We start from the raw sequence: 24,791 nt of genomic DNA, 5'->3' as shown, positions 1-24,791 counted from the left end.
GTGAGAAATGCCTTTCTTTTCAACTCTTCCAGTGCTTTGAGAGATATCATTATCAAGCTGATGGCTACAAGCATCAAATCCAGCTTTCACACTTGGATGAATGCTCCCAAAAACAAGGGACATAATGTGGTTTTAAATCCCACAAAATACTGCTTTATGTTTCCTGCCCATTCTTCCTTCTTTCTCTCTGTCTCTTATTTCCTTGGTTTGTAGCCATCTTGAATGGAGGCCATCTTCCCTTTTGGCCCAGAAACTAGGCTGGAAATATAAGAACATCAAATCCAGCTCCAGTACATATTACATGTTTTATCACTGAAATTTAATCTGTCAGTAAAAAATGCCCACATGAAAGAGAAATTAACTCACTGTGTCTCTCTCTCAGTAAATAAAATAATATAGAAAGTAGATAAAGGAAAGAAATGTAAGAAGTATTAACTGCAGCAATTTTACACTGCCCACAGGATTATCCTTCAAATGTCTTTTTAATCTGCTTCATGGGAACACTTGCAACTTCAAGTGCTTTTTAGAATCATTGTCTGAGATCCATTGTGCAGGGTCACACTAGCATGAATTGCTGAAAACAAACTTCCATGTAAGGCATGGCAAATTTATTATGTTTCTGTTGGGAAATGGGCACAGGTGGTGGAGGATGGCATTTGCACCTTTGATCTCACTTGCCCTTCATGCATGCTTCATGTGCTTTCAGTCATACAATATCACCTTCCTCAACCTGAGTCCAACACCACTCTTGATGACGACATTCAGAGTCTTTAGATGTTCCACTTTACTGATAACCCTTGCAGTTCCTTTCTACTTCAACATCTACTTGCTGTCTCTAAACTAAGTCTAGTATTGGAAGTTCTACATTTTGACAGATCTGCCTCTGTTGTCAGGCCAGTAAATGAAGTGAGTTGCCTTTCTAAAATATATTCTGCTCTTTCAGTAGTGACTGCTTTGGATGGAAACAGGAATAGGTTTTTTATGCATTGTCTGTTAGGTTCCCAAGTCAGAGTAGGAAGATCTGATGCAAGATCTTCTTACTTAGCTAGATGCAGCTGTTGATTTTGCATTCATCTCCTGCTTTTGAATGGGCCTGGGGATAGGAAAGGGCAGAGAATTTGGAGGGTTCTCTGCTTCTGTTTGTTGCCTGCTCACCTGACTGTGGGGTTAGAGCCAAGCATTTGCCTCCTTATGGAGACAAACACTGGCTATTTCACAAAGAAGAGCAGTCCATTCTTCTGAGCCTTCAGTGCTGTTTTCCAGTCAGGTTTCGGTCTGCATCTGAACACATTATGCCAAGTAACCAGAGCAGTTTTCTTATTGCTTTGCTACCATACCTTGTGTATGACTTCTAACACTCTTCTAGCTTACTCTACTCTCTTGAAACATGATGAAGCAGGGTGCAAATGCAGTTTATTCCCATTGTATCTTTTCCTACAAATAACCTTTCTAGACTCCTATCCTAAAAAGAATGTTCTCAAGAATGTTCTACCCTACTGAAAGCAGAATGGCACTGGCAGCATCAGGGAGATAAGGAACAATGGGAATGTCCAGAAGCTAAGTAGCAGCATCCTGCCATCCAGGTAGTTCTAGGTCGTAGTCAGTGTGAATGCTATTTTGATGAAATAATTGTCCTGTACTATGTTGGTTGGTATGGTCATTTTTGAGGACAAAAGTCTAGCAGGAGGCCTGGTGAGAACCAAGCTTTGAGAACCAAGCAGAATCAGTTAACCTCTCAGCTTTCTTGTCCAGTGAATTCACCTTCATTATTATTTTTTTTTTTTAAATTAGGGGGAAAAAAGGAAAAAAAAATCTAAATAAAATAAAGCTTAGATCATTAAACAGTTCAATAAAATACCATACTTTTTCTAAGAACTTAGCTGAGGCCAGCCAGCTCTTTTCAGATGTGTTCTAGGCTCCTTGGTGGTTCTTCAAAACCTGCCATTTTTGATATCCCTGTCTGCTCCTCCCTTCCTTCCCACATGCTTGACCTCCAACAGCATTCCTTTGCTTGTCTTAAGACCTTGCATGTCGTTTCACTCTCCCTCTCTCCCCAAGAATGTGATCCTGGCCTGAGCTTTCTAATTGTGTGTAGCAAGGATAAAACTCCTTGACTTGCTTGGCTGCCCCCTTGTTTGGAAACTCACCCTAAATATTTCCACATGGCTTGCACTTTTTTTGCACAGTTAAAGTTTTTCTTTACTCTTTTACTTTAAACTTTTTCTTGTTAAAAAAAAAAAGAAAAAAAAAAAGAAAGAAAAAAAAAAAAGAAAAGAAAAGAAAAAGAACTCCAGCTTCTTCTACCTTGGGCTGCTGGCACTGACCTCACCTTGTTACTGTTTGCATTTCTTTTGTACCTTTTTGCAGCTGAAATCTCTGTGGGCTTTTAAATCTGTCAGCAGCCGCTACCAGGCTCTGTGTGCAATTTAGCTCACTGTTTTCACAACTTTCCCAGCCCTGAAAGCTTTCCAAATGAACCATTGTTGGTCTGAGTTAAAGAGGTATTGTCTGTGCTTGGGTTAGGTTTGCATGGGTGCCAGGACCTGTGTATGTGATGTTCTTAGTGCTTCAGAATCATCTAGATATCAAACCCTTGGATGCTTCCTTCTCCAAACACTTTCAAATAGAATCATAAAATTGTTTGAGCTGGAAGAGACCTTTAAAGGTTATCTGGTCCATCTTCCCTGCAATAGATAAGAACTAGGAAACTCTACCAAAACCGATTTATTGAAATGACATTGGACATTTGTATTTTTATTGCTGTAACTCTGGTTTATCCATCTTTGTCTCAGCTCATGCAGGCTACTTGGTGTGAAGGCCATTCCTATTTGTTTAATTCCCATCAGCACCTGATACTTCCAGCTGTGACTGAAGTTCTATTCTCATCAGAATAGAGAATGAGTAGCACTCTCTGCTTTGATGATTCAGAGGGACATGAATAGGAAGAGAGACTAACATTGTCTACCTCTTACAGAAGAGATAGACAAGTTGTCTTCCGCAGAAATATTTTTTTTTAAAAGACCAAATTTGCTCATCTGTTTAACCTGATGTGAAGTTGTGGGGAGTAGAATCCTCTCATTCTGAACATCTGATTGTCTTTTGCAGGGGCTTCTGTGCTTCAGTGGACAAGTATAATGGTACTGAAACCCTTTTAGCCTGTAGGTTGTCAATGACATTACTGCCACTGAACCCACTGTCTTTTGACCTTTGTTTAGAACATACAGTGATTTCACTATTCTCAATCTAAATCATTGGCAGCCAGTGGAAGAAACAAAGAGCTATTTATTTATTTTTTCTGTTAGTCAGTATCCAGATGTAAAACAAAGTGGTGTGTACCTTAAATCTGTTGATATTTTTAACTGGAAGACCAAGTTGATAATGCAAGTGGGAAGAAAAGCGTACTGAATTTTTTGTCTTTCTCTAACTATTGTAAGGAGAGTCACTATTATGTCAGCCAGTGTTTTGAGTTCGTAATTTCATCCCTTTCATGTGATCTTTCACATCCCATAGCAATCATAAGTAATGGCAGTCTGCAACCAACTGCAGTTGTCCAGACTGCCTTCTTGGCAGGTTGTGCTCTGACAGGGGAAACTTGGAGTAGTGAGGCAAAAAGTGTGAAACCAATGGTCTTTGGGAGGCACTAAGTCCTCTGCATTTTGATTGAAAGTTAGGTAATGTACCTGACTAGATTCCTCTTAATATATTAGAAATTACCAATACAGCCATTGACTGTGGATTTTTCTTTTTCTTTTTTGTGATCTCCAGGATGAATTGGATCTTACAGACAAGAACAGAGAGGCTATGTTTGCGCTCCCTCCAGAGAAGAAATGGCAGATATACTGCAGCAAAAAGAAGGTATTACTATTGTCCTGATCAAAATAGCTCATGTATACATTGTATGTGTGTATGCATCATTACTTATGCTTATCCAGATATGAAATCCATGTTTACCTACTGTTTTCTCAAGAACATGATTAAGTGATTTAAGGTTTTTAGCACATACTTCATTTGAGAATGTTGAACCATACATGTATGACTTTTGAAGCATATGTCAATAAGTAAAAATCTCATGCTTCCCCATACTGAATATTTTACATGTTTGGTTTTTTTGTTTATTTGTTTGTTTTTAGCAGAAATAAGTCTTGTAGTGGAAAGAGCTTAAAGGAATTTTTAAAAACCTCTGTAGGGTGCTCAGAATACATTTATTACTGAGGTATTTCAGAATGGATTAAAATATGTGCAAGGTATTATAATACTGCCTTAAAACCTGACTGCAAATACTTCCAGAGCTAATAGGAAATACTGTATTGCATTATTAAGTGAAGGGTACATACTCCTATCAGTTTGCTTGTGGTGTTTCTCCAGTTGAGATTTTCAACTTTGAACGAATCAGTGAGAAGGCCAGAAGACCAGGAGCTGATATTTGAGTATCTTGGGGATGATTTTTCTAGTGACATGTGCAGTTAAAGCTTTTATTGCTGCTGTCAAGCTTGTAGAAGACAATTCATCCAGGAGTGATGTGGTGGAAATTTTTTGATGCTGTAGGAAAGAAACAGGTAGTTTGATAGAAAGATGGTGGATTCATAGGTTTTATTTCCCAAATACACAAGTCATGCTGTGAGAGCACTGGTCTTTATGTTTAGGTCTGCATAGCAGAAGTTGGAAGGAGAGGTTCAGGCTTCTGTACTGAAGAAGGCAGATTGAAACTTTGATGGTGATCCTTTAGCAATCATTATGTTTGCTGCCTTTCAAATGCTTGTTTTGTGAGTCGCTGAAGAACTTTGCTATCTGAGAATACTAGCCTGCCTTCTTTTCTCAGCATTAAATTAAAAATAAATAAATAAAACCAGTTTTCTTACTATGTAATTAAATAAAATCTCAGCAAAAACAGTCAGGTGAGTATTTTTATGTTTCTTGCTTTTAGTTAAGATACATCACAGAGTCAATAGTCAATAGCATCAAATTAGTTACAGTGCCTCAGAACTAGCAATAATTAGAGAAGTGCATAAAAGTAGCCTAGGTTCAGTTGTGTTTGGTGCTCTTCATTTTTCTTCCTGCTATTACATAGAGCTTGAGTGTGGAGGGAAGGTGAAGGCTGTTGTGATCCATGTCTGCTTTACATTTTTGCTGGCAGGCTCAGCTGGCTTTTTCAGCTCTGATGGGAGAGGATCTATTTGTAGCTGTCTTAAAGAACCACAAATTCCACCTCTAGGACCAGTCAGCCTTGGCAGGAAGATTCAGGCTTTAATGTATTTAATATGTCGGTTGGATTCAGTACATTACACTTCCACCCCCCCCACTTTTTTTCCCCTTAAAGTAGTGGATTTGATATAAGAATCCTGAAGACCTCCATAGTTAAAGGAGCTGCATACTGGAAAATCTTTATAATGCATTTATAGTGAAACCTCAGTTAGCTGAGCTCCAGCTATCCAAAATGATGTGCTAACTGGAACAGTATACTGTTGCCAGATGTCTATTCATTACATTGCAGATACTTTCAATTACTTGAAACCTTAACTGTCCAATGTTATTCATTGTTTCCCCTCACAGTCAGTCAAATGATCCCTGCTGACACATCTCTCCAGCCTACTACCTAATCCACCTATCATTACTTTTCTACAGTGACAGAAAAGTGTGCTGCAGGCTTCCCTGAAGAGGAAAGCTGTCTTTTCCCTGAAGAATTTGTAATCTAATTTTGGCCACAAAGAGCCTGATACCTCACTAGACAGAGCTCTGTTAGCCATCCAAAGAGCTCTGTCTTGTTGATGCCAAGTTCTCTGCTTTTTGGGAAGCAAGGACTCTGTGTCCACTCTGAAGAAAAGATTTGTAAGGGGGCAAGAGCAAATGCCATGTGCTAGAACATCAAAAAGTACAAGTTTAGGGAATTTTTCACATTCATTTATCTGAGATTTCTTTTCAAGTCTAAAAATAATGGAAGGTCAGAGCTTCTTGATCTGCTCCAAAAGTGCGATATTAGTGTCTGTATTAAGTAAAAAATTTCACCTGCAGGGATGAAGAGTGCTTCTCATTGTGGATGCGTTGTACTTCTATCTTGTCAGTTAAACTTCAATTATAGTCTTTCATGGCACTTATTCCTGGAAGGACTTCCCTATTGTTTCAGAAGTCTCATTTCTTCTGTTTCTGATATTAAATCTTTCTAAAGAAATGCAGAGAGATGCGTGTCTGTGCTTGTATGCTGGGGATGCAGCTTGCCTATCAGAGTTCCCTGATACTCAAGGGAGTCTCAATTCTGGATGGAAATTTTGTGGTTGTGGGCAATAGCTAGTGTTCACATTGTAACCTACAGCCTTATTTCCTTTGGTGCATGGGAAACTGTTGATAACAGCCTGAACCTCTGATTAGCCATCTGAGGCAAGTGATGAGTCAGCTGTAGGAGCACAGGTGAAGGTAATTCAGCTGTGCTCCCAGAAGGGGTGGAGCTTGGCTCCACCTCTTCTAGATCTCATTTAAGAACTGACCACCACTAAGGCAGGATCTCTTTCCAGAGATCACTCCTGTGTGGAGTTTACAGTGAGCCTCAGCAGCGGTGAGCATTTATCATTGATCCTCTTTCTATTTTGTAACCTCTGTTTATCTATCAACTTTATAACTGTACAGTTGTAACTGTACATTTGGCCATTCTAGATCTGCAGTTCAAATCTCAAGTATTAAAACTGTTTTCCTTATGATTTGAACTTAAAGAAGTAGCTTCAGTTGGCAACTACAGTGACTGCTTCATCTCATTTGTTGAGCACCTGTTTGTAAGGAATAAAGGCTGACTATTGGAAAATGTTAACCTGTTTTCAATTTCAGCTGTCCCTCTACCTTGCCTTGAATCTACAAAGTACCTAAGGGAAAGATAGCGAGTTGTCCTCATTTGCATCATTAAAATCATTAATCAGCCCTTATTGTGGCACCCTGACATTCTACTCAAAACAACATGCTTACACAGTTAAACAAGTTGTGTTTTTGGGTATATTTTTTGTTGCTGTTTATTTGAGGAAAAATTAGTAGCAAATCTCTTTCCAAAGTACAGTCAAACTGGAAATAGCTCTGTCGTACATCTTCTCTCCAAACAAACGAGCCACCTAAGAGTTCGGTCCTATTAACTGTGTTCCACTTTCCTATTTACTTATTTAACTTTTTTGCTGTAGATTAGTTGCATATTGGGGAAACACTCAGTTGAACACAAGGTCCTCAATCTACTGCTTGTTCTTGGGTTGCTGTGCTTTTTGTTTTTGTATAGCTTCAGCTTCACTAAGGTGGGGGAGCAGTTATTTCTCAGCTAGATGTGAGCTGCTTGGACTTTTCTTCCAGAACCCCAAGGTATTTTCTATGCATTTAAATTTTATGGAGGCTCTAAGTCAGGAGACGGCTTTGCATCTGTAAGTTAAGATAGGAAGGTGCTCTACAATTCTTACTAAAGAAAAGAGAATTTGAAGAAATGCAAATTCTTTATAAAACATGGAGATGTTCAGAGAAAGACAGATGTTCCCTAAAGAAGAGAGAAAATGAATCTTCATCTGGTCTTATTTAGTGAAGTGATATACCAGATGAAGATCACACCATTGTGTTGTCTGAGTATGAATTTTTGGTTTTGTATTGTCTGATCCAAGCAACGAAAGCCCTTTTGGGGTTCGTCCTTTCTGTATAAAGAGTGCCAAGCACGTGGTTGTCTCATACTAAATGAAGTGGGTGGTTTGAAGTTGTATTGTTTTCAATTCTATCTTCTTGCACTATTTTTTCTTCTTTGAAATGCTTCTTGTGTCTGTTATTGATTTGGAATATTAAACTGTTATGGTTATGGATTTATAGCTGTAAGGAGCATTTAATGTGTCCCTTATAAATTCCCTTCTTTAGAGCTGTTATTCCACATGCTGTATTTGGGAGTAGCAGACAATGAACACACAATATGATTTTCTGCAGTACTTGAGAACCCAATTGTAAGGAATCTGTTTAACAAAGCTTGGATGTGACTTCATGAGGGTTTTTCTCACATTTTTGCATGAAATATCTGTGGGAGAGGGGTGCTCCAACTCTCTCTTCCTCTGGAAAACAGAATAACACATCACACATGACAGGCTAAAAACAGGAGCAACTGATACACAGCAGGAGACTGAAGAGGTTGTATAGGACTTGGAGAGCCAAGTGAAAGTGCATTGCTAGCAAAATGATGAGGGTATCTTATGCATGCAGGGCAAAGCCTGATACGTACACTGGAACTTGACAGTTGGAATTAATCTCAAGTTTTCCATGCATTAGATAACTACTTCTGTTCCTACTGATGCTTCAGAAGTTTATGGTAAGCATTCAGCTTTTCAGTCAATATTTTGATTTAACTTGATCTTAAACCCTTGACGAAGACCCAAATAACTTGATCTAGCTTTAAAATTAGCCCTACTTTGTGCCAGTCCCTTCTGCCTGAGGCCTCTTCCATCCTAAATTGTTCTGTGATTTTGTGAACTGACCATAAACTAAACTAAGAATGCAGCTGTATGCCAACAGTAAGTCTCTGTGCAACCTACTGTTTCCTGTCTTACTGTGGTGAGATACATACGCTTTAGCAGAAGTTATTTGGCCTATTCTTGTTGCCTAGGGTCCACAGTTGCTTTGGGTCTGAATGACTGCCTTACTTGCTTAACTTGGGAGACTGCTTTCAGTTAGCCTGTGGCTTAGAAGAACTTTCTTAACACTAGTAACTCACAGTGGGAGGATGTTGTCCTTTGCAAACCATGGCATTCTTTCAGCTGGATGTCTGGAAAATGCCAGCAATTGTAGAGTTAACTTGTCTTTTTCCCACCAGCATCTGTTCCTTTTCCTCTTCAATAGAATGACTTCATGCTCAGATGTTTGGGATGATTTGTTAGTTTGATACTGACATCGGGTGATTCTGGTATTTTTAGTGTAGGTACAGAAGATATTCTCAAGACTTCAGAAATTACTTTATTATAAATGCAAGTAGTCTTTAGAACAATAAATTCAGAAACTCTGCCCTATGACAAACACAAAACACAACAGGAATTGAGAAAATGCAGTCAATGTCACTAATACAGGAACTACAAATATTTTGTGTTTGTTAGTGTACTTGAAGCTTTTCAGTCTGAAAGAGCTGATTGATTGGTAACTCTTTTTAATGTGTATTGTAGGCTGAAACAGTCTCAGATTTGGACAACAAGGTTATTAAAGTGTTAAAATAAAGCTTGAACCAGTACACATTTCCTTCTACATCATCTAATGCAGAGATATCCAAGGACAAAATTTGACCTTTTTCTTAGGTTTGTCATTAAGTTTCTGTAATTATATTTTGATTTTTCCCTCCATTGTTATTTTCCCATCTGTAAGTATCCTAAGAGGTCACTTTGAGAAACAGTACAGTAGGCATAATGGTGTCAGACACTTCTGTTAGGCATGTGGTTTTAGCCCAGATTTACTCTACTAGCAGATTAAAGGATGAATTTGGTGTAGAGGGAAAAATGATTATACAATTCAGCTGGTATACCTTCATTACTGTATAGAGTCATGATATCTGAAAGGCCACAATGTAGCAGGTGAGAGGAGAGACAGTTTTTTCAACAAGTTTTCACTTGGTTCATGCTTTCCATGTTGCAGTGCTAACAGTTGCAGACTCATTTATTTATCCTAGTATGAGAGGCTATTTGGGGTCAGTGCCTTGAAATTATATATTTATTTATGTATAATCATAAAATCTTCTCTTTCCCACCCCACCCCCACTTCCCCATGGGAACAGCATGGAATATTTTTAGTTTCTTCCTCCTCCTGCCTCTCTCTACGACAGTAGAAGTTAGTTGATGCTAAGAAAATGCCTTTGCCGCTCTTTGGTTCAGAGTACTGAAGACATAAACTCCATAGAGATTTTATATTATTTATTTGCTATAGATATTCTGAGCATATAAAATTTAAGTGTCCTTCTTTCAGTTTCTGCATTTATTTTTTTTTTTTTAATGTGGACTACTAGTTCTCTAGCTGAAGTTAGTACTCAGAAATCTGACTAACAATACTCCTGTGTTTATACAGTAGTACACAATCATCAGAATACCCAGTGTTGTGTTTTGCATTATGCCTTGCACTCTGTGGAAATGGGGAAAGATCAGTGGGAGCAGATTTGACCCTGCCATAGATAAACAAAAGCAGCAACAAAACCAATTGTAAGACAAAGTAAATAAATAAATAAAATTACTCATAACATTTATCCAGCTGTTATTCTGCTAAGATGATACAATTCACTGTACTTAAAAATGAAACTGTAGTGAGTAATCTGATAATGCTGTATGGGAAGCAAAACTGTGTTTTAGCTGCTACCCCTGGATTCAGTTCAGTCTTTGTGCTTTTTTTGAAAGTTCTGGATTTCTACAATCCCAAGTATGAGTCAATCCTGCAGGGATAATCCTTATAAGGTGCAACAAGGACAAATGTAGAGGTCCTAAACCTGGGGAGGAGCAATCACAAGAACCGGTGCTTTTTCTCTGCGTTCTACATTTCATCAAATGTCCACCAGCCTTTCAGAAGCCAGCAAACACTGTGGAAGGAGGGTTCCTGAATGTCCTGTCATTTCAGTGACAGGTTTGTGAACAGACGCAGCAAGGAACTGTTCCCAGTATCTACTGAAAGCCATTTCCATTGCTGTCACATACAGCAATTTCAGCTTTGTACCTGACTCAAGGTGAAAAGTATATAATCTTCAGTCACCTGCTGAAAGATATGTCATCCCAAGGATTTTACAAATACAACAGTTGAGAAAAATTAAGGCTGGGAGAAAATAAATATATAGTTTTACTCAAGTATATGAAAAGGAGAAATAAAGACCAAGTAACTGAATAATGTACTTAGACATTGGATTAGCAACCTAAAAGCCATTGGCCTCTCTGTTCTCACAATCTAACGCTGCCATTGTTCATAGAAGAGACCCCAGAGCAGAAATGAACTAGAATAAGAAGTGCTGACTGTGGAAGTAGAGATAATGGGCATATTGCCCACATTGCCTGCACTGTTAGAACACTGAAGAAAAACCTTGTAGAGTTTAGCATTAGATAATTGTGTGCATGCTTCTAGAGGGATTTATCCTTGCTGTGCTGTCTCTAGGTAGGTGTATCCTCAGTAGTTCTTGAGGTTTGAGCAGGGCTAGTGACCTTTCATTCCCATCATCAAGTAGCAGACAAGGTGCCTCCTGAGAATGGAAGGTGTCTTTTCATTTTACTTAGAAAAGATTCTAAGTAATTACTTGCTGGAGAGAAATAGAGTAGTTCTAGAAGATAAACTTTGAGTGCAGCGTGTGACAAGTAGGAGGTTCAGCTATGCAAGCTGAACCCCTTCTAGGGCTTCTCACTGTTGCCAAAAGAGTGTTAGAAGAAAGAGGAGGAAAGGAAGTGAAGAAGGAGAAGAAAAAGGGAGAATCTTCCTTACTGTCCAGTACCAGCAGCATTGGAGTCCAGTTGAGAACAGTGCTGTTAGAAACTGAACAAGTTAAGCTAAAAGCAGGAAGCAAGTTGTGAAGAACAAATGCCCATTTATGTGTTCACAGCATGCTTACTATAAGGTGGAATAGTAAGTTGAGCAAGGTTAATTCTATAAGTGCAATGAATTCACAGTACTTTTACATAGCACGGAAGCATAAGAGCTGAGCTTCAATCTTAATGTAAAAGAAATGTTTGTTTCAGTTATGCTACTTCTTAGGAGCTGTTGGGATAGCAGCAGGTTGTTGTGTCCATCAACTGCTGGAATCACTGTGGAATCTGGACCCTGAGCTTAAGCTTACTGCATGTTTACAGGGACAGAGTTGTTCAGGAGGACAATGCCAGTCCCCAGCCACACGCCTGGAGAGCAGATGTCCATGAGAAACATATTTTCATACAGATTTGTGTAGAATGAATATGAATCGACTTACTGACTGGTAGCATCCTCCATGGTAGACATTTCCTTTCACCTCCAAAAGAAGATGGAATTAGACAAGGGAAGATTTTTGTCTAAGAACTCCTACATTTCATTTGCAAATATCTCATTAATTGCTTTATTTTGCAATGTAGTTTATAGTCTTATCACTTGCAAAATACGAGTTGACTGGGTTCTGTGGAAAGTAGAGCAGTAACAGATTTTAAACACGGAGTTCAATGAATAGGAAAAAATGATTGTAAGCAGCAGCACAGTCAGAATATATCCAACAGAACAATTACTTCCATGAGAAAGGTGAAACTTTGACCAGTGGAAGAATGTGAATTACTGATAGTCTTTAATAATTTAGTGTGATATCAACCGTGTATCTAAGTAGATCTGTAAATATGGGGACAAGCTGTCCTCTTGGTCACTTCACGATACCTGTAAATAAGTGCCTGATGCCAGTGAGATCTGCATCCTACAGCAGGGATGGATGTGTTCACGTAGGGATGAGCACTCTTGTGTGATCTATAAATAGCAAGAGGATTCTGTTGCAGTAAGCCCTGGCAGCAAGCTTACACCTGTCTGCGTTGATGATAAGAAGCCAAAAGAGGAAAGAATTGAGCATAAGAATATTCTTAAAATGTACTGTGTAACTTCGTTATAGTTTAAATTTCCTTGAAATGAGAGTCCCTCCAGCAACCTACTGAAAGTCCTGTGCCAAGCGTGGCTATTGTAAAACTTAATTTTGTTTTGAATTATGCAGTAGTACAGTTTATTGAATCAATGGTTCTAATCTTTCCTGTTTTTGGGAAAACAAACAAACAAAAACAACACCTTATCTTCAGCTCAGTGCATTACACTACCAAACTTTCTCCCTGCTTTTCCCCTTTTCCAGTCCATTTTCAGAAAAAAAACCACCACAAAACAACAAAACTACATATATGCGAGTGTGTATATTCAAATGATCTGGAAATTTTTCTGGAATATAAAAACATAAAAGCATGATCTTCATCTCTATTAGACTTGTACCAATTAGAAGTAATTAATTTGAAGTGGTTGTTGACTGAGTGGTAGGTGAAGTTGGAAATGGCACATTGTATGTCTACAGTGTACAAACTGTAGAGCTACTGCATTTGTGACTGGGAAGCAAAAAGGGTGATGAATGGCATAAGCAATTCAAAACAGCAATTTAGCTTTCTAATAACATTTTCAGTCTGTGGTAGGGCAAACCATTTTTCATAAATGATTGATAATCTGTTACAATTTTTAAAGATTAGTGAATGTATGCAGTGTTGAAGCTTCTTTCAGTATTAGGAAAGATTCCTAAGAAGGAATCTTCATTATTCAAAAACTATGTCCCTTTTTCACTTTTATGCTTTTATATTCTGTTGTATCTTGTGGCAGTGAATTCCACAATTGTTTGGCAGCAAAAGGCATTTTGTAATATAAATAATAATATGAAGCCTTTGATTCCTTCTTTTGAAATGAGTACTCAGTAACCAGCACCAGAGGTCATTATCAGGCCAGTCAAGTTGCTGGCAGCAGGGCAAAGATCAGTCTAAATAATCAAAATAAATTAAAAACATGAAGAAAAAAAACAAAAACAACAACAACAAAAAAAAAACCCTACAGTTTGTTATGCAGAATATTCCGGTGTCATAATGCAGTGAACTGTAAGCATGTATGACTATGCCTGATGTATAAGAGGCAATTAGAATACTCAGTTGCTTGCTCCAGCTAGTAATTATTGAGCATTCCCTTTTAATAAGTTATACAGTGGACTGCTTTTGGGGCAGAGGGATTATTATCCGCACATCAATAGCTTAATTCCAGGGGGAGAAGTAATGTTTGTTTTTCTCACTCTGGATAAATTGTGCTTAAAGTACTTGGGTACAGCTCCCTCCCCCAGAGCCTGAGAATATTTGTGTAAATGCTAGCCATGGCATCTGAGAAATGGAGCAGTGACCACATCTGTCTATTGAATGGCTCAGTCCTACAGTCTGCCCTGTTTCAAAATTACCATCTCTTGGGACATGGCTGGCTTTTTGGAGGCGTAAACTGTCTGAAAACCTTGGATGTATTTTAGCTCCACTTCTGAATTAGTATTTCCTCTCACAGCAGATCAAACACGTTTTGTGTCTTTTAATGAAAGTGCTTCTTATTTATGGAACTTTGGCTGCTCTGAACTGAGACAGATGTTAATGGATGAACAGTGTGTTAATGAACAGGTAAATGTTTCTTTGAAAGCTGTACCTCTCCTTAAAGAGAGCTTCAAGAAAAGGCAGTAAGTCAGTCATGGAAAAAAGGGAGAATGGTGATTTGGATGAGAGTGCAGGATGTACGACTTGAGTGTCGATTGATTCTTGGCTGTGCTACAGATTTCCTGTGTGACTGCAAACTCTGTAATTGTCTGCATCCCATTTTCTCCATTTCTGCTGATCTCAATGAAAGGGAGGCTGAAAAACCTAATGCATGAAGTTCTGTCAGGACCTTTGACAGTGTGGAGTGCAAGGTGTTACTGAACTGTATTGTATTCAGCATTAATAGCAGATGTTGCGATATGTTGAGTCATTTCGAAAAGCATCTGAAGGGAATGGAGTTGCACTTTCGGGAAATGAAATACAAGTGATAGTCATTTTCTATCCCCCAAACAATCAAAAACCCAGTATTTGTAGTGACCAGAAAATGAATGCAGAGAGCAAGGTTCGTGTACTTCACTTTGAAACAGGAACAACATGAATGTGAGTTTAAGTCATGGACACCTCAGAAGAACATTCTATCAGATAATCTGTTGTTCTGTAAAGTGTGAAATGGCTTCATCCTGAAGCAAAGAATTACTCCTCAGCTTTTATCTCAGGTGATGGGGACAGCATTAAAATTTAAAGTTTCAATGAACAGATGGGTTTTCTTTTTTTTTCTTCAAAAAAATTTCTTTGCAATCTCAATTCCCATTGCTTTTTAATAGAATGTAAAAAAAAAACAAACAAACAAACAAAAAAAAAAAACAGGGACTTATTCATTTTGTCAGGTATTTTCACTTTTTCTTGAAAGTTGTTAATTTAGTTACTTAATTTAGTTGTTATACTAACCTGACACCCATAACTTCTGCTTTCTGAATTGAATTTGATGATGCTAATCCTTTGGGTTCGATGATCTTTGTAGGTCCCTTCCAACTATTCTGTTCTGTTCTATACCATTCCATTCCACCCTATTCTTTTCACTGCATAAAATAACCCAATTTACAATTCTGTGAGGTACTAGGATGATGCGTGCTGAGAGGAAGAATAGCGTTAACCTTAATGTGGATTCTGCAGGCAAATTCAATTCTTTGTGACCCAAGTATAAATTAGACATTGTCTGGACATCATACAATGAACAAGCTGGAACAGGAATTTATATTAAAGTAGCCTTATTTCACATCTTTCATCTACATTTGCACACTGTTTTCATTGATGTAGAGGAACTAAATGAATAGTATCTTGGTTCCTTGCCAACAAAACATTTTAAACCTTTTGAACAGCATCAGGTACATGGCTTTTTCCCATTCTGTTCTGAACAGGGTGAAGCAGTGAGGTCAGCTACCTGCAGTTCTGAAAAGACAGTTTTGAGGAGAAAGTCATGTTTCCAGTGAATGGATATCATCCATATAGTACCCATAGTTATCAGGTGACATCCATAACAGGTGGTGTTTTTCTTGATGCATCTATTCAAGGAAGAAATATTATTTCAGTTGTATGCTAGAATGCTTAATGAGTCATCAGCCCATGCAGTTTATCACAACAATGTGTGCAGGTAGAAACAAATTCTATATAATGTTTGGACACCCAGAGATGCCAAGCAGCCACTGGTCTCAGGGATCTGGGATCAGTCAACATTGCATAAAAACTTGATGTTGTGGAAACAAGAGAACCCTGGACTCAATGTCAAATCAGTGCCTGTTCCTAACACTGGGGTGATTTCCTGGTGGAGTTTCAACTGTCATTTCACTGTATTTCTTCTTTATTCTGCATCTACAGGAAGGAAGATTTGTAATGCTGCTAATTATATGGATTTATGGCTTGCAAATGGTCAGATTTTCAGGAAATGCTCTTGAGAACTGTATGACAGTGTCAGGAGTCCACTTGGTGCAGCATGAAATACCAGTACTTTACTGGTTTTTTATTTTATCTTTACTGGAAACTGAAACCCAGTGCTTGCCCCTAAGGAGCTTCAGCATAGGCAGTTCTTATCCAGACTTTCCCTGTATTCTTTACGTAAGGACTCAAATAATTTTGAAAAAAGCACCCCTCATGAATGTGCAGGCTTCTGTTTCCACTGGATATGTAGATATTTGGCATTTCCACATTGCTTCAGTAAACTCTAGTGTTTAGTACTTCTTAATTATGTCTGTTATGATTGCAGTCTTTGTATTGCAACTGTTTATTCTGCTGATATAGCAGCCACTAAAGGTCTCTTCTCACTATAGAACAGTTTGTCCGATGGATCCAGTCTCCCACGATTCTCAATAAGATTTTTAGGATCAGCTTAGATGTGCAGACAATACTTTGTTGTATTCTGTTTCATTTTGATTGGTTCACGTGGTCCAAATACTTGCCCTACTCCATTAAATCCTATTTTGGATGAAGTCATAAGTTCCACTTTCCACCAAGCAATGGAGCCTGTCCAAATTAGTGTCAAAGCCTATATAATACTTTGGCTATATTGCAGGCTCGTATGGTATCAGGATCCTGTTTTCACAGCAGTTACATAGTTGTTACTCTAGTGAAGAATGATATGGCCTCTTATAAAGTCCACAAGCTGACGTCTGTTTTTTAATGCAATATTTACATTATTCAAGGAGCTAAAAGAAGGCTTTTCTTTAATAGATTCCTTCAGCTGATGTTTTCCCTTACACAGATGGGTTATTGTTTCCAGCTCTTGATGCCTGTGCAGCTTTGTATGTTGGGACCTCTTTTCTTTTTCTTCTTTTTCTGAGTCTCTTGGAGCAAGGAGCAGGGTTTTGCCATCATCATCAAGGTGTCTTACTATCTCCTCTGAGGTTTGTTTGAGGATCAAAATCCTGAAGACATTAAGGAGGAAAAAACCCTTAGTTTTAGTAGGAGTAAGCATTCGTACAAAGACAATATTGGTGACATCCATACAGTCTTCATCCATCTTTGGAAATTCTTAGGATAGATCAAGCAGTTCAGTCTCGTACCACATACTAGGAGTCTTACTACAAGTTACTTGTTCTTTATAATGGACAATTAGGATCCTAGAAACCAGTCCTCTCATTTTATTGATGACTGTTACATCTTTCTAGAAATAAATATATCCATTAGAATAAAATCTCTCTTACATGGAACAGCCAAGGAACTAGAGAATGGGATTCTGGGTAGCGAGCAAAACTTCTGTTAGAAGCTTAGCTCAACTGAGCTTAGTTTAGTGAAGAATCCTTCTGATGGATTATCTGGGAGGTAGAGATGTAAATATAAATATTTCTGCTACTGTAACTAAGGTGATGTTGTTCTGTTCCTTCCAGTGTTTTGAGCTATAGAATAACTTTTGTGATTTATCAAGTAAAAATGCCTTCTAGTTTCTTTTCAGTTTTCTTGACTCTTTTTATTTTTATTTTTTCCATGGAAGACATTAAAGACTTTTCTTGGTGAATTGCCCCATTGCTCCAGCAGCAGTGAGGCAGAATAAGTTCAAAAATCTGTCAGTGTACAACTACAGAATATAAACCTGATATCTAAAAATGTTCAGTACTTCTGTTTGGAAATATTGCCAGTATGTTTAAGGGGCTGAGGCTTGCCACTTAGATATTGGAGATAACCGAGTTTCTGTCAAGCTTTGTAATTCTTTGTGTAGTAGCCTTAGCTGAAGGATTCTTTTTTCTCTGATGTACCATGGTGATTGCGTTAGTATTAAACTGCCAGAAATGTCTGTAATAATGCATGTAGGCTTGTGGTGCTCATACAAGAGTGTGGGGAGGAGATACTTAAGTAAAGACCAACACATTGAAGAATCCCAGGAAGTTCTACAGTGGCACTTTATCCTGCAAAGACTTTGTGTGTAAACTTATTTAACTTTTTGTTTCAGGAACAAGAAGATCCTAATAAGCTTGCTACCAGCTGGCCAGACTACTACATAGACCGCATCAATTCCATGGCAGCAGTAAGTTCCTTCTTCTTGCACAGAAAGGGAAGATTTCCTTTTGTAGAGATCTGTTTTTTGTTTGTTTGTTTGTTTGTTTCTAAAGGACAAAATCTCTGAAGAAGAGGAGTGTTAGCCCAAGTGCATGACTTGTTTGAAACAGGACTTGTAAAGGAATAGCATGTATCATAAGAGACCTGCTCTATCAGAATAGACTAGATAACATCATAAGCATTTTCCACTTTTTAATTTAAGTGATTTAACTGAAGGCATTGAAATTAGTTCTGGAATGAAAATTCAGTGCTGGAGTAATGAGATTTATGATTTTAAATGACTGACATAGCAGCTCTGAGGCCTACAGCAATATATGGCACTGATCTTTGGATCTCTGAAAAAAGAGGACAAAAATGTCATTGTGCCCTTTTTGAATTCCTGTGCAATTCAAAAATAACTAACTTACAGATAGCTTTAAACTGTGATGGACCATAATGGTCTTTTCACACTCTCGAATGTTGATGGAGCACAAAGGTAATTCAGTTATGACCTCTGTTTTGAAAATCCAGAGAAGAGGCAAGGTAAAGTTAGCTTTCAGCACGTACACACCCTTGTGCTTGAATCTTGGTGAGGGTACTCAGTCTGAAACAGTGAATATGGAAAGTACCATTTTCCAAAATAGTGCTTGTAACTACAGTTTGTTTTGTTGAGGCCTGTGTGTGACTGTGCCAAATAAAGGTGAAATAATGTGGTTCTTTGAGATTAGTAGGAAGGGCAGCCCTTCCTACTAATCTTGAAGCTATATTTCATATAACAGTCTGTATTCATGATATGTTATATCAGGGGTAAAAGTCAACTGTAGTCTCTGTTTGCTCTTCTGAACAGAAGCATTTTAATGAAACAGAAGAGTAACCGTTTGAAAACAAGGTTAAGTTTGTTTCTGTTGAGTGGCTTTAATTTCTAACTAATCTACAAAATAACATTGAGTTTATTAGTATAGAAGAAAAATTAAAGAAAAGGCAGTTCTTCATATAATATCCACTTATGTGCACGCAGGTTGATAGAGGCTATGAGACTGTAACAGCTTAGGCATCAGATGTGAGCCAACAAGTTATCTGTGGTAAACTTTCTTTCCATGTCCTTATTCAGTAGCTTAGCAATGTGTGTCTTCCTCTGAAACATCCTGTAAATCTGGCCACCAGCACAAGTAGAACACCTTGTAGTGTCACTGACTTTTGTGATGTGGTAGACCTTACATTTTGAAATTTGATCCTGTTACTAATTTTGTCATCAGTTTTTGCCTTCAGTTATTTATGTGCAGTGTCTGCTCATCCTCCCCCCCCCCCTTTTTTTTTTTTTAAAAATAACGTTTGTGCAGTGTTGACAACAGAAGTCAATTCCTAACATCTTTGGTTTCTAACATCTTATTGTTCCACTTATTCCCATGTTGTGCTTGATTTCTCATGCTTCTATACACCTTTATTGCCATGGTTATGAGGCAGAAAAAGTTTTCATAAAAATAATAGCCAGTAGTTAGAGGATAAATTCTACTTTCTACAATGAATCATTAACAGCCAAAATGATCAGCTTCCTTCATGCTAGATTTTCTCGGGGCAGAATAATGAAACAAAAGGAATATAGACTAGTAGTTAGGAAAAAAAAAGAGATTAATCTTTTGTGCCTGATATGGCACTGTGCTTTGATTTCTTGATTGAACAAATTTGTTCTACAAGGGCCATTGGGGGGGGGGGAATAATAATAATAATAAATTTTATATATATATATATATATATAAATATATATATATATATATGAGTATATATATATGAAACCTTGCAATGATATTGAGCCAAATATTTCTGGTAGGATTTGATCCAAGGCCTTTTGAATCTACTGAAAGTTTTTCCATTGATTTCAGAGACTTTTGGACTAGTCTTTAAATCTGGAAGTGTATGTGCATGTCACTACTGTAAATCTGGAGCAGTTCCATGCAATGAGACTATGTTTTGGCTTAAGTTTCTAATTTTAAACACATTTTTAGAGCACCAATAAACACCATCCCTGATAATGTTGTTTGTATGGCTCAACACTGAATGACTGATAACCTTTTACTTAGCTTCCAGCCTCATGATTTACTCTTCTGCTTGAGGTGTTGAGAAGATACACTGAGGTTAAACCACTGCTTCTAATGTACCACTTAGTTGCTTCAGTGTTAGGCAGGTGAAGCTTGGTTGACTGGATTTCAAAGTTGTTGTATCAGTGGAAAACTGGAATGACACAGCTAAGAAACTGTTCCAACAAGACATGCTCTCTTCATTATTATTTAGACCTCTGAGATTCCTAATGTCCAAATGGTTATTTTGGGTCCTTTATAACTTCAGTCCTAAATTTAGTGATGGCAAGGGTTTATTATTTTTTATTTTTTTACTATTTTTTAAGTGAATCCAAGTGAAATTGACACAGAAGTAGTGGAAGAAAACCTGTTTCATGTTGCTTCCTGACACTGTGTAGTCTGCTTCAGTTTGTGTCTCCTGGGCACTATCAGGTATTGCTATATTTTAACTAGAAATGTAGCAAGAAATATAGGAGTTGAAATGACAGCAATAAACACAGAAATGTAAGTTTAAAATGTTTTAATTCTTGCTTTTTTCACAATAAAATTTAATCTTTGCATCTCATTTGAATTAAGTACATAAGAATCATTTTACATTCAGTTTTCATACCTTTTTCTGTATCCTTTTGTTTAATTGTGAGGTTTGGTTTTATATATTGGCTTGGCAAAAAAGTTCTTGCCTTCCTACTGATTAAATGTAAATGGCACCATTATCCCACTGAGATCCTTAAGTATCTTCTGGTGAATTTCAGCAGGCCAAGGCCTCCATGCTCAGGGATCATTTTCTCAGAAGATGTGCTGCTGCTGCAGTGTTACTTGTCATATCTGTCCCTCACACATTATGCTTGAGAGCAGTGTGGTGATTCCTGACATGTCTGACATTCTCTACTTGTAACCTTAGACCACTATGTTGGCAAGTACTTTCACAGTAGACTTGGGGTCACAGAATCCTAATCCAGTTCACAAAGCCATGCATTTTAGGCATGATTTTGTTCCCACAACTGTTTCTGTCACTGTGACTTTTAAAATGTTACTAATTTTTTATCCTAATTCTCCCAAGAGTGTGTAACAGTAAAACTGTATCCCTTTATTCACCTGCAGGGTACAATTCCTTTGGAGGAAATGTCCTATCCTTCAGGTACTCTGACTGAGAGGGCCAAATAGGTCCTTGCTAGAGGGTCTTCTAGACCTGCCTTTGAGAGAAACAGATGGCTGCTAATGATATTTGGAAAGTAGGGCTTCCAAATTTGCCCAATTCTCTAATACCTACTTGCTATAAATAATGCTGGTAACTGCAGGCAGTTTGCAGGCCCACAGTCAGGGGGCATTTCCATTATCCAGGTCATTGCTATCTACTGCTGATTCATCAACAAACAAAATTTCTTTTCTTAAAAATTCAATAGCTGTCCTGTTTATTGCACAAGTAAAGCACATCCCTGTGTTCCTCCTGCCCTTCTTACTCCATGTTGCTGTCTGTTTGGCAGCACAAATAAACACAGCCTTCGCTGGGCAGGAAAACTTCTGACAGCACTGCTTTGTTTTTATGAGTTTGGCTGTACCTGCATTTCCAGGGAGAGATTTTCAAATAAACAGCAATTTTTGGAGAGATGGCTCAGCTAAGAGTATGAGAAGGAGACTGACAATGATAAATACAACTGTAATCAGGCCCTTGTTCTTAAATAAGTGAGCGTTTGCTTAGGGCAGAACAGCTTCACAGAATATCAGAAATATTCTTCTTCCAGCATAATTTAGCAGGGTCATAACTCTCCTCTGGGTTCGATGACACCTATGTTACTTCAAAACTATTTTCCTGAATGTTCTTTTGTTTACATTACATTTTTTCATAGGTTATGATTTGTAGTTTGCTCTCTGTTCAACTCTAACATAGCTATAAATACGATGCAAGTTGAATTTCAACTAATCTCTTTTTTTTAAAGAAGCTTTCTAAGGTGACATTGCCCACATATGTCATAGGAGGCCTACCATACAATAATTTGTTGTCAAACTTTAATTTAATTTCTCTTCTATTTATTTATTTATTTTAAGTGATAGCATTTTGTTAGTTGTGCTTTTAGATACAGTCTAAAGAAAGAGCTTGGATTACAGTGATGAATCAGAATATCCAGGATGCTTTTTCCTGATTTATTCCATTTGCTTCATTTTTCTTTTCATTTGTGTGAGATTGGGGGTGAAACAAAATTGATCATATAATGCCTTTCTGCTGCTAGTTGTTTTTATGTGTGTCGGTCTTTTTCTTAAATGTGCTGTCATTTTGGTATTCTATTTGCCTTTCCAGAGGAATGATTAAACATTAGGAGAAGGTGTGGGAATTTACACTGTGCTAACATTTTTCAAATCTTGGACTACTTGATTTTTACATGTTTACATGTTTACATGTGTAATTCTGTGTGGCTGATTTTTTTCCTACATGAATAAGTTGTTCTGGTTGGGTATTTTTTGTTTGTTGGGTGGTTGTTTTTTTGTTTAGTTTTTTTAATTGGCAAACCATATAACTGGATATCATGTTTTCCTGGGTGATGCACTTAGACTGGAAACCTTCAAATGTGCAAAATATGCATATGAAAAGAGCCTTATATATTGCATTTTAGGGACTGGATAAGGACTTGGACCTGTTTTGCTTCCTCTTCCTAGAATATTTGGTTAGCTGGTGGTAGCTAGCTGTATTCTCAGCACAGCTGATGTTAGTCCAAGAGTGCAGTTTGTAGTTCAGGAAAGCAATTCATCAGTCTGCCACATTAATGAAATCCAGCCTCAAATAATGACAGTTCCCTCCCCTCATGTCTCCCAGGGACAGTTGTGTTTTCTATAACTCTTGCTGAGAAAGTTATTTCTTAATGTAAATGCATGACCAAGCTATCTTTAGAGAGGGCATGAGTATTTAAGTTCCTGGCCATGCACAGGAGTGAGAAATGAAGAGCTCTTGGCTGCCTGCAGCTTTAGAAAAGGGGTTTTCTGTAATCACCCTCAGTTTTAAAGGCAGGATTATTTGTGTTTGTTTCATTTGGAAGTGGGCCTTTTTCACTCTCAACAAAATACTGTTGAGCACCTTCCTGACATCCATTTGCTCCCCACCCCACAATGGCTCAGAGCAGAAATTAAACTGTTGTAGGAATGGGAGCCTTTCAAAGGAGCATTTATGGACCAAAGGAAAGGTGACCAGATGGGCCATCACCCAAGAAAATGCAAATCAAACCTCAAATCACACCCCAGGACTCTGCCATTGAGATTCCATAATACCTTTTCGGGATTTCTGTTTATTTTTCAAAGAGGGGAATCATATATGGCTTGGCTTAAGCATTTCAATTTATGTTTCTGGCTGTCGGGGGATGCTGGCAAAAGATAAAACATCATTGGCTCATTTTCCATCAGTAGCGCTCTGTCATTCCATTAAGGCAGGAAATAGCTTGCTCTGTTACTGAGTGAATTTGACTTTAGCGAGGATCAGAGAGAGGACCCCTAGAGTTAAACACATCTCCTTATGCCAGCTGTTCAGCATAAGACAGCAGTGACATGTAGCCAAATGACCACCCTCAGGATCTGACATGTGTTGGCACCACATGGTTTCCAAAAGCAAGCAACATGGGAGTATTTCCAAGGGAAGTGATGTGATGGGGTAGGAGGGCTGAAGGGAGTTTCAATGAGAAAAAGGTTTTATTTCATGCTTGCTAAATAGTAAAATACTTAAATATTTTGCTGTAATGGACCATAATTGTAGGTACTCAGATTCCACCCCAGAGAGATAAAATATCTGAACCTTTACAGATAATACTAGTTTAATTGGAGTATTCATTTGAGAAGGGTTTCAGAGCTGCTTTCCAGATACCACTGAGTGATATCTTCCAGAAATCCTGCCAATAAGAAAGGCATTTATCCTCTCTGTTTTACAATTAAAGAGCCTAAGAAAACATAGCTGTAGGCTAAGAATTTTCATATTCAGTCTTGATTTTTTGTGAAGTCACACATTGAAGCTCTGGGCTTGAATTCTGCGTGTGATGGGCACTGAAGAGTCTTTCTTCATATCCACCAGGGTTGTGGTGGTGCTGAGTGCAGATCTGGAACCCTGATTTCCTTGTTTACCACTCTGATTTCATAATAGCATTGTTTTATCTTGAGAACATCATATTTTATGGATATTCCACTCGTCATCTCTCACCCTAATTTACAGTGACCTACAGCATCTTCACTTCCAGATGACTGCAAGCTGTGTACCAGAGAGAAAAATGATAGAGATAGCTCCCAGTCAGAAAATGTGAAAATATGGGCTCTAGTCTCTGCATGCTTCTGTTTTCTTCTTAAAAAACATGGGCAGGGATTTTATGGTACTCTCTACTGCTTTTTGCAGTAAACGTTCCTAATTAGCAAGGATGAGGTGTATACAGAAATCAGGATCTTAAACCAGGTAAAATAATTTGGCTGGGGAAAAATAGTCAAACTTTCAGATACACAAACTGTAATCCAGGATGCTCGCAGGCTGTCTAGTCATTTGAAGAAAAAGCTTTTCTGCTTTGAAACTTGACACAGAAGTTTGTTGTCTTTCTTTTTTCTTTTTTTTCCCATATCCCTCCAGCTATGTCAGTCTAATAAGATCTCGCATCTCTGTACATATTTTGCCTTCAATATCCATAGATCACTGCAG

At 37.9% G+C, this 24,791-nt stretch overlaps 1 protein-coding gene across 13 annotated transcripts in view; it reads left to right on the top strand.

The window, feature by feature from the left end:
• Positions 1 to 24,791, top strand: part of DAAM2 (dishevelled associated activator of morphogenesis 2) — a 186,393-nt gene that overhangs the window by 96,149 nt on the left and 65,453 nt on the right. For all 13 annotated transcript variants that reach the window (XM_015857503.3, XM_085543159.1, XM_085543155.1 and 10 more), the window contains 2 exons: positions 3,766 to 3,855; positions 17,974 to 18,048. In XM_015857503.3, the coding sequence (XP_015712989.2) occupies positions 3,766 to 3,855; positions 17,974 to 18,048 (165 nt within the window). The remainder of the gene's footprint in view (positions 1 to 3,765; positions 3,856 to 17,973; positions 18,049 to 24,791) is intronic.

Source organism: Coturnix japonica, chromosome 3 (assembly GCF_054131305.1).
Source record: "Coturnix japonica strain WE chromosome 3, WE-NBRP24, whole genome shotgun sequence".
Lineage (NCBI taxonomy): Eukaryota > Metazoa > Chordata > Aves > Galliformes > Phasianidae > Coturnix > Coturnix japonica.
The sequence above is the reverse complement of the archived record's forward strand: the minus strand, read 5'-3'. Positions and strand labels throughout refer to the sequence as shown.